The sequence below is a fragment of the Trachemys scripta genome, chromosome 14, assembly GCF_013100865.1.
Source record: "Trachemys scripta elegans isolate TJP31775 chromosome 14, CAS_Tse_1.0, whole genome shotgun sequence".
NCBI lineage: Eukaryota > Metazoa > Chordata > Testudines > Emydidae > Trachemys > Trachemys scripta.
The window spans coordinates 34155527-34165619 of NC_048311.1; the positions used below are offsets into that span (position 1 = coordinate 34155527).

At 57.4% G+C, this 10093-nt stretch overlaps 1 protein-coding gene across 4 annotated transcripts in view; it reads left to right on the forward strand.

Moving 5' to 3' along the window:
• The window catches only part of USP36 (ubiquitin specific peptidase 36), a 16591-nt gene extending 11566 nt beyond the window's left edge, over positions 1 to 5025 (forward strand). For 3 of the 4 annotated variants that reach the window (XM_034790084.1, XM_034790082.1, XM_034790083.1), the window contains 5 exons: positions 652 to 1137; positions 1496 to 1704; positions 2264 to 2401; positions 2699 to 2814; positions 3036 to 5025. In XM_034790084.1, coding sequence (XP_034645975.1) covers positions 652 to 1137; positions 1496 to 1704; positions 2264 to 2401; positions 2699 to 2814; positions 3036 to 3167 — 1081 coding nt within the window. In that variant the 3' untranslated portion in view covers positions 3168 to 5025. The remainder of the gene's footprint in view (positions 1 to 651; positions 1138 to 1495; positions 1705 to 2263; positions 2402 to 2698; positions 2815 to 3035) is intronic. The other variant, XM_034790085.1, reaches the window with a different exon arrangement.
• The last annotated feature ends 5068 nt before the right edge of the window (positions 5026 to 10093 follow it).

Here is a 10093-nt window from a genome sequence, read left to right on the forward strand (position 1 = left end):
CCCCCGGGCTGGCGAGGTCCGCTGCCGCCCCGTGGGGGGGCGAAGGGACCGCCCCCCCCCCCCCCCCCCCCCCCCCCCCCCAAGGCAGCGCAGCGCCTCGGACTTGCAGGGCTGGGTCTGCTCTCTAACCCCACTTCTGCCGGGCCCGGGCCCAGCCAGTGCAGGGCTTCCCCTTGTCTAGGAGCCTGGGGAGCAGGGGCCCAGAGGCTGGGCATGAGTCAGTGCCTGGGGGCCATGCGTGGCTGGGCTGTGAGCTGTTAGGCGTCTCTGGCAGAGCCACAGGGATCCTGTGTGTGCTGGAGGCGTGGCAGCTGCTCCCCCTCCCTGGAGGCCTGGGCCCTCCTGCCGCAGCAGCTGTGCTGTACCTGCCTTGCTGGGTGCTCCAGGCCCTGTGAAACGTTCAGTCCGCTGGCCGGCCGCCCTGGCATTCTGCTTGTGCCCCACGTATACACGTTCACGTGGCTTGACGTGTCTGCCACGAACTGCCTTTTCCCTCCTTGGGTACCAGCCACCTCTGCCACCTGCCTGCTGAGCTGCGGGCCTGCCAAGGCAGGGGCCTCTCTGTGACTGCTCACAGCTGAGACTGGCTGAGGGGCTGCCCTCTGGACAGGCCCCTGGACAGTGTGACCACGTCTCTCTCTTCCCCCCCAGGGTGCTCCCATCTGCTCCCAAATCACCACTTCCTCAGACGCCTGCCTGCAGCCCCAGCCCAAACTCTCCGCTCCTGGCCAGCAGCCAGCCCACCCACCCCTCACACCCAGGCAGGGAGAAGGGGGCCAGCCAGGCCCTGCCCGGCTCCTCCAAAAAGAGACGACGAAAGCAGCAGCTGGAGGTGGAGAGCGTCCCCCAGGGCCTGGGCCCAGCAGGTGCTAGCGGCGAGAGGGTGGGGCTCGCCAGCCCCCCCCGGAAGAGACGGTACCTGGAGGAGGGTGAGAGTGAGGAGGCCGCAGCCAGGAAGTCAGGCAGCGGGAAGAGAGAGGGGCTGGGCCGTAGGGACCTGGAGCGGGAGCGCAGGCACCGAGGCTCAGGCTCCAGCTGCCACGTGGGCACTGGGCCCATCACCCCCCGGAAGAGGAGGAAGAAGAGAATGCGGCAGCTGGAGGAAGATCGCAGCCCCGGCACATCTCCCTTGGGCAGGTGAGGGGGCGGGGGGCAGGAGCCGTGGCGTGTGGGCCTGGCAGCTCCGCCCCATGGGGAGTAAGGGCCCTGTCCTGGGCTAGGGACTGGCCCCCTGCAATGAACCCAGCCCGGGTCCTGGCCCACTGAAGCCAGCTGCCCCCTTCCCTGCCCCTTGGCTCTGCTGGCAGGAGATCCCTGTGTGCAGCCCGTGGTGGGAGCTCTGACGTTAGGGGCTCCTGGACCCTCCGGAGCGGTCGGGTGTGGCTCCAGGGCAGGGCAGGCCACAGATGCTGGGCAGGCTCTTCTCTTGGGCCTGGGGTGAGGCTGCTGCGTAACGACTCCTGCCGCCAGTCTGACCCTGGGTCTAAATTCACAGCAGCTGCTCCAGGAAGGGCGAGCCTGCGACCCTGGCGCCCGGGGCAGGAGGGCTCCACAGTGCGAAGCAGCAGCAAGGTGTGGAGGTGGAAGATGGCGAGAGCGAGCATCGGAAGTGCAAGCGGAGGGAGAGCCCCAGCAGCCCGGTTTCCAAGCCCAGCACTGAGCAGGCGGCTGTGAATGGGCTCCACACCAGAGCCAGCACTCCAGGTACTGCTGCTGCACAGGTGTCCCCTGTGCTGGGCTTGTGCTCTCCTAGCCGGTGCCTGGCTCTTAGCAGTGCCTTTGGCAGATTGGGGGGGGCTGGGCTGCTCTCCCTCTGCCCCCAGAAAAACCATTCAGCTTCTGCCCATCCCTCCCGCCCCACAGGCCCCAGTTCTAGGCCACTGATCACACCCAGAAACTCCTACTGCTGGCTCGGCTGCTCGGGCTCTCGTTGGCTGTGTCCTGTGCCCGTCACTGGGGAGATGACATTGCCCCTCCCCCTGGGCTGTTGGATGTGTGACCCCCTTCGGGGAGGGGAAGGCTACTGCCCCTGTGCCTGGCAGTTGGGGGGTGGGTATCTCCAGGGAGCCTGGCTCTGCCTGTAAGATGAAGATTTCCCCTCTGCCAGCTGGGAGGCCACGCCGAGCCCATGCTGGCCGGGCTGGCTTAGTGCTCCAGCCATGGCATGGCCCCTTCAGAACAAGCTGTGTCTCAGGACACAGGTCCCGCGGTGTAGCTCGAGGGGAGCTGTGACTGCATGCTCATCCCTCCCTGGTCTCCGCAGTGCCGGTGTGCATCTGGGACAGCCAGGTCAGAGATGGCTCCATGCGGGGCACTGGGACAGCATGGCAGAGCAAGGAGGAGGCCAGTGTGGTGCAGGAGCTGCTCAGGAATTCCTTGGATAAAGCGTATGGGAAGCAAGGTAACGTCCCCGCACTAGGCTGCCGTCCTGGTGGCCATGCACAAGTGCTCCCCCCTTCATAGAGTGCACCGGGCTGAGGCTGCAGGGTAACGGTACAGCCCCGCTTGACGCTGCGAAGAAGGACGCTGGTCCATGCAGCCGAAGAGGGGGGCAGGGGTTGTATCTTGCACTGAGGCCAGCAAAGCCGTCCAGGTGGTCACAGGCCCCAGCTCAGCCAGGAGGGGCTGGTGGGTCGAGCAGCCTGGCACTGCGCATTGGTGTGGCCCGCAGTCGCTGATGGGCAACTCTGCTTTGCAGTGCTGACGTGGGAGGGTGAGATCTCGGCCATTAGCCAGGACGCCATTCGGGACATGGTGTGGGTCCAGCGCGCGAGAGTCACCGACGACTGGGACGAGGACTTCGACAGTGGCAAGGTGAGGAGCTGAGGGCTGGCGCCAGTGGAGCATTATGGCTCATTGCTGGGGTGGGAGAGTGAACAACTGGACTTGGTCTCAGGAACTGATCCCTTCCTTGGGCTTCTGCCTCCTGTCCTGGCATGCTCCCCCTCTGGGGGGGGGGTGCGTGTGCGCGCCCCGCCAGGTCTGACCTGGAGGCCCCTTCCCTTCACTCTGCCGTGGGCTCTACTCTCATTCAGGTGAAGAAGAGTAAAAAGTTCAAGCGGGAACGGAGGAGACACTTCAACGCCTTCCAGAAACTGCAGAGCAGGCGTAACTTCTGGTCCGTGACTCACCCAGCCAAGGTGGCCAGCCTGAGCTACCGACTCTGAGACGGGGAGCCCAGCGGGAGCTTGCGGCGTGGGCCGGGGTCAGAGTGGCTGGACCCTGCTGTGCTAGCATCGACTCGTCCCTGCCCAGCAGTCTCTGGGGCCAGGCCGAGGGCCGTGGAGTGCGACAGGCCGGGGTGGCTGGCTGTGGTACTGCTGGTGTTCAGCGTCCTGTGCAGGGCGGGAGCAGACCAGGAACAGGAGGAGTGGGGCCCCTTGGAACAGGGGCTGGTTCTCGGGTGTTGGGGAAGGTTGAGACTTGCAGGGGCTGCTGCTGCTGGAGTTTAGCCAACCTGGCTGGTTGACATGCTTTAAGTTGCCCTCGTACCACCATGGCCAGTGCCAAGGAGCATCATGGGTACCCTGATGCCTCTCTTCTCCCCCACCCCCCCGGCAGGTAGCTGGGGAAGGGCCCCTTAGGGCATGTCCCATAGCCAAGGCTGGGATGCAAAGTGTACCCTGCTCCTGACTGCCACAGCCTCTGGGTGACTCCTCTAGGCCCCCGCTCCTGGCACTGCCCAGCAGCCTGCCTTGTGCCCAGCCACGCTCCTCCCTTCCCCGGAGCCTTGTGATGCTGCTGCTGTTGCACGCTGCCTGCTGGGGAGCCATTCCCCTGCTGCACTCGCCCCAGGACTGCAGCGTGAGCTGGAACTGCCTCTCAATGGCGCTTTGGCCTGCTGCTTCCTGGTCTCTGCTGCTGCTCCACGCCGGGGCCTGCCCAGCGAGGCGCACGCGTGGCTGCTGGGCTGGCACTGCCCTGCCTTGCAAACATGAGCCCTGCTCTTGGGGCTCTCAGGCTGCTGCCTATGGCAGTTTTCTGTTAATGCCTCCTCCTGTACCGCCGATCTCCTCCCCACCCCTCCAGCCCCAGGAGCTGCTTCCGCCTGGGTCCCTGGGCGGAGGGAGTGATGGGTTCGTACAGACCTCCTCCAGCCCATCAGCTGTTCTCGTGGGTGAGCGTCACCCCCGTCCTGCTTGGCCTCCTGTCCCGGGTTCCCCCTGGCTAGCTGGGGACACGGCCCCAGCAGAACCACAGTGGGAGAGGGGGCTGTCCCCTGCCACAGCTGGACCAAGCTGTGTGCATCCCTGCACAGAGAGCAGCTGTTGGCCTGAGCTGCTCGCCCCCAGCACGCCTGCCTTGACTTCCCCTGGTCGTGCGCCGGTGCGTCTCACTGAGGGAGTGCTCTCTGCGGGGAATGCTGCCAGGCCAGGAGCAGATGAGATGGGGTCTGCTGGGTGGGGGCTGTGGGAAGATCTCCTGGGGGACTGCTGCTTCAGGGGAGAGGCTGCCTCCACCCATCTGCTGCTGCGTGTCCATGTCTGCCTGGTACCTCTTAACTGTTCCCTGCACTGCTGCCCCATGGCCAAACCTCCCTGCTGTGCAATTCCCAGGAAAAGAATGTTCTCCAAGTCTTCCACTGGCAGGGCCCTGCTCTCCCCCTTCTCCCTGGGAGCTGTCCTGCATTATCTTCTAAATACTCACTAACCTTTGCACCCCCCGTCAGCCAGACAGGCCAGGTGAAGGGGTTAATGGCTGCGAATCATTTCATTATCTCCAACGTGTACAGCTATCAAAGCCTGTTTAATGGCCGTTACAGCTAGGATTTGCATTTATTTAAATTTTCAACTTAGGCCAGTGTGAGCCTCTGTCCCTCCCCCAGGGGAGATTTCCCTCTTAGCGTGGGGATTATTCTGACATCTTGTACAGTTTGCTGATGGACGGTTCCATAATCTCAATGTATATGTGTGTAGATACCCGGAGCTGATCTGTACAGGGTTGTATTTTGCACCTCCTGCTGGGGACAATGCAGTAACCTCAGCTATTGCCAAGATCATGGTGCAATAAAGTAACTGGTTTTGAGTCCTGTCTGTGTCCCGTTTGTGTGTCACGGCTGACGAGCCATCCCTGACCGTACCTGTGGCAGGCGATGCGGCGGCTGTAAGTAGCTTGATGCCTCGGCTGTGGGGAGTTGGGCCGTCTTTAGCAGTGCACGGAAGGGGGCAGCCTGGGTGACGGTGGAGAAGGGCCTAGGAAGTAGCAGATTCATGCCTCTGCCTGGGGAGATCTGTCTCTGCTAAAGAGATTGTGTTCTAACCTCAGAAGGCATCTGTGTGTCTCTGATCCCAGAACAGCTGCCAGCGAATGCTTTGCAGTTCAGGGAAATAGCCCCCTGTTGTGGGGCTGGGAGCCGTGCATCTCCCCGCTGTGCAGAAGGGAAAGCGGCTGTTGGAGGGGTTGGTGTTACACTGCACAAAGCCACACTCTTTAAAGCCTTAGTAGATCGCCTTTAACCTCTGGAGCCAAATGGGCTCTGAGCAGCAGCTAGTAGACTGCCTTGCCCAGGTGCACTGTGCACCTAGGGGTAACTTGCAGTAAAGCAGGTCTGTGGCCATGTCGGTTCAGAGATTGGGGGGGCCTATTAGCTTCACAAAACATCAGCTTCTTCAGTGCTGCCCTTAAACGGAAGGTCTCCAAGTGGCAGGTGCCTCCCCAGGCCATTGGGTAGGGGGGAGGAATTGTCCGTATGGGATTTGCCATCCTCCTTCTTGGAAACAGCTGCTGGCCTCATTAGCCCCCACACACCCACTTGCTCTTCACTCAGTTTTTCCTCTGTCCCCAGCAATGCACAAACAGCCTTGCTTTGAGGAGTGAGCACTCCTTTGTCTGCATTTCTACTTGCAGGGGCAGGCTGCTCTTGCTACCCTAGTGTCATTGCTGCTTTATTAATCACGCTTTTGTGGTAGTGCCCATAGTGCTAGGCCCTGTACAAACAGTACCAGATACTCCCACTGCTAAACAGCTTACAAGGGGCATGAGGAACAAACAGGAAGAACTGGAAGTCTTAGTCCATAGTCTAAGTTAAGACTTAACTGGCATCACAGAGCTTTGGTGGGCTAAATCTCATGAGTGGAATATTAGTAAACAGGGAAGGACCGGTAGGGGGGAAAAGGAGGTGGTGGTGTATATATTGTACTTGCTTGGAGGTGAGAGGCAGATCAGCTGAAACTTTTTGTAAAGATAAAAGGGGAGGGGAATAGGGGTGACATAAGAGGGATCTACTCTAGCAGCAGTTCTCAACTAGGGGAGCTGTGAGCAGGTTTCAGGGAGTCCTCCAAGCAGGGCTGGCATTAGACTCGCTGGGGCCCAGGGCAGAAAGCTAAAGCCATGTGGGGCTGAAGCCTGTGATGTGGGGCCCCAGGCAGTTGCCCTGCGTGCTACCCCTGATGCAGGCCCTGGCTTTTATATGCAAAAAAACAATTGTTGTGGCATAGATAGGCCATTAAGTTTTTATAGCAGGTTGCGGGGGTGTCAAGGAGTGTGGGGGGACACCAGGCCCTGCACCCCTGGCTTCCTGCGATTCACCATGACTCACAGCCAGCCAGTAAAGCAGAAGGTTTATTTAGGCGACAGGAACACAGTCCAAGATAGGTCTTGCAGGCACAGACAACAGGACCCTCCCCCCAGTTAGGTCCATCTTGGGGGCCCCCGGGACACCACAGCCCTGTTGGGGAGCCTGAGCCCCATCTGGGCTCCCCTCCATTTCCCAGCCAGCTCACTCAGCCTCTCTCCGCTCCTTCCCCAGCCTTTCTCCAGTTTCCCAGGCAGAGGTGTCACCTGGCTCCAACCCCCTTCCTGGGTTCTCCTGTTACATGCTCAGGTATCCTCCCTCAAGGAAAGTCTCCCATCCCCCCCAATGCAGACAGTCCCAGCCAAACTCCCCTGCAACCTTCCCAGGCCAATACTCCCCACTCAGCATTCAAAGAACACATTAAGAATAGTCCCAGTTCATCATGGGGGGGCCTCAGAAAGAAAAAGGTTGAGAACCGTTGTACTCTAGCACACCAAATCAGGAAGAGGAGATGGCGGAGTCCTTTCTAGAACAAATGACAAATACCCCAAACCCAAGACTGGGTAGTAATGAGGAACTTTAACCACTCAGATACATGCTGGAAAAGTAATACAGCACAATGCAAAATGTCCATAACTTGTTAGAATGGGTAGGGGACAACTTGTTTCAGAAAGTGGAGGAAGTACCCAGCTAGACAGCTGGTTCTGACTAATGGAGGAATTGGTAGCAAATCTGAAGCTTGAAGGCAATTTGGGTGAAAATGAACATGAAATGAGAGATTTCATGATTCTAAGGAAAGAGCAGAATATGGATAGTGGTCTTCAAACACGCAGACTAACAAACTCAGAGAACGGGTGGGTAAGGTCTCCTAGAAAGAAAATTCAAGGAAAAAAAGAGTTCAGGAATTCTGGCAGTCTGACGCACAAAGGAAAGATAGGAAGAATAGTATGAGACCAAGATGGCTCCAATGACCTGAGAATCCCACAGAAAGTGGAAATGTGAACCAATTGCGAAGGAGGGGTACAACAGCCTAGCACAAGCAGGTAAGGACAAAATGGGAACGGGTAAGGCACACCATGAGTTACAGGTAGCAAGCAATCTAAAAGGCAATAAGAAGAGGTTCTATAAATACATTAGGAACAAGAGAAAGACAGGAACATGTAGGCCCTCTACTTTAGTGGGGAAGGAGAGCTAATAATGGATGAAGTCAAGAAGGCTGAGGTGTCTAATGCCTATTTTGCTTCAATCTTCACTAAAAAGGTTAATTATGACCAGATACTCAATGCAATTAACATTAAGATGGGGGAAGGAACACATTAAAGAATATTTAGATTATTCAAGTCATCCTGAAAGGTGGGTGCACAACTAGCTGAAAACTTGCACTCAGATTTAGCACAATTGGACAGTAAACCATGGTTGTCAACTGGGAGGACATATCTAGTGGGATCCTGCAAGGGTCTGCCTTAGGTCTGGTACTATTCAATATTTTCATTAATTATGCAGATTAGGGTGACCAGATAGCAAGTGTGAACAATCGGGATGGGGTGTGGGGTAATAGGTGCCTATATAAGAAAAAGCCCCCAAAATTGGGACTATCCCTATAAAATCAGGACATCTGGTCCCCCTAATGTAGATGATAGAGTGGCAAATATACTTATAAAATTTGCAGATGACACCAAGCTCAAAGGGGTTGCAAGCATGTTGGAGGACAGGATTTGAATTCAAATGACCTTGACGAATTGGTCTGAAATCAACAAAATTAAATTCAAAAACAAGTGCAAAGTACTACACTTAGGAAGGAAAAATCAGCTACAAAATGGGGGAAAACTGGATAGTGCCACTGAAAAGGATCTGGGGGTTATAGTAGATCCCAAATTGAATACGAGCCAATGTGATGCAGTTGGGGGAAAAAGGCTCACATTCCGAGGCACGTTAACAGGTGTGTCGAATCTAAGACATGGGATGTAATTGTCCTGATCTACTCGGCACTGGTGAGGCATCAGATGGAGTGTTATGTCCAGTGCTGGGTGCCAGACTTAAGGAATTATATGGACAAATTGGAAAGTGTCCACAGGAGAGCAACAAAAGGGTTTAGAAAACCTGACCTATGTGGAAAGGTTAAAAAACGGGGCCTGTTTAGTCTGGAGAAAAGATGACAGAGGAGGGATCTGCTAGTCTCAAATCTGTTAAGGGCTTTCTGTCCTTCCTCTGCAGTTCAGATTGTACCATCTCAAGCTTTCACGCTGCCACAGTGAGTTGAGCATGGTGATTTCAGGTGTTTAGAGAGACTAGAAGAATCCCCTCTCTTATACGACACCTCCACTTCTCTTGTTTTATTTTCCATCCATTCACTCAGCTCTGCTGGCAGAGGTATTAACGTCCACGGCTCACCCGCATCGTCTTGTTGCAGAATCGTTCTTTTACTGACGTCTCATTCTGGCTGAATTCTCTTCTCGAATTCTTTCCCCTCTTCAACACTCTCCATGTATTCTTCTCACTCCGGCTGTCGGCCTGGCTGCACCCACACCGGCTTCTTTTAGAAATGGCCATTGCTCTTCCCTATCGCCAGCACGAGCTTTATTAAGATCTGTGGTTGGGTTGCAGCTTGAAATGAGCCTTCACTGCTGTACCTGGGGACCAGCTCTGGGCTGGCTGAAGAGTCATTATTTCTTCGTGTGTGTGGCTCTCTGGCTGCTGTAGGGTGAGCGCTTAGTTACTGGGCTGGGGGTGCCTATGCCGTAACTGCCTGGCTGCGTCTGGGGCAGCTCTCTCCCTCCGGCCATGCTGCTGAAGAGGCCCACAGAGAAGCCGGTGCTGGTGCCACACCTGATGTCTGGTAGCTGATAACCCTTTAACCAGAAAGTGGCATTTTAAACAGGAGGCTTCTAGAGCCTTTTTGCCACTTGGGTACAAACCCCCAGCACCCCAAAGCCTTTGGCCAAAATGAATTCGGCTCACAATACTCCAGAGAGGCCGGTTGGGGCTGAACGTTATCCCCACTATAGGGCTGGGGAAAGAGAGGCAGCGATGAAGTGACTTACTTGTGGTCATACGAAGAGTCAGGCCGAGCTGGGAATGGAACCCAGGAGTCCTGGCTCTCCCCATCCCTAGACCCCACTCCCCTCCCAGAGCTGGGAATGGAACCCAGGAGTCCTGGCTCTCCCCATCCCTAGACCCCACTCCCCTCCCAGAGCTGGAGAGGGAACCCAGGAGTCCTGGCTCTCCCCATCCCTAGACCCCCACTCCCCTCCTAGAGCTGGGAAGAGAACCCAGGAGTCCTGGCTCCCCTCTCCCACCCCAGGCCCCACTCCCCTCCCAGAGCTGGGGAAAGAACCCAGGAGTCCTGACTCCCCTCTCTCACCCCAGGCCCCACTCCCAGAGCTGGGGAAAGAACCCAGGAGTCCTGGCTCCCCTCTCTCACCCCAGGCCCCCACAGCTAGGGAAAGAACCCAGGAGTCCGCGCACGCGCACACTCACTCTCCGCCCCGCCCACCGGCATCACGTGGCCCCAGCCCATGGCCGCTCCCAGCCCGGCTTCAGAGGCCCCGCCCCGCTGGTGAGCTCCGCCCCCAGGCGGGC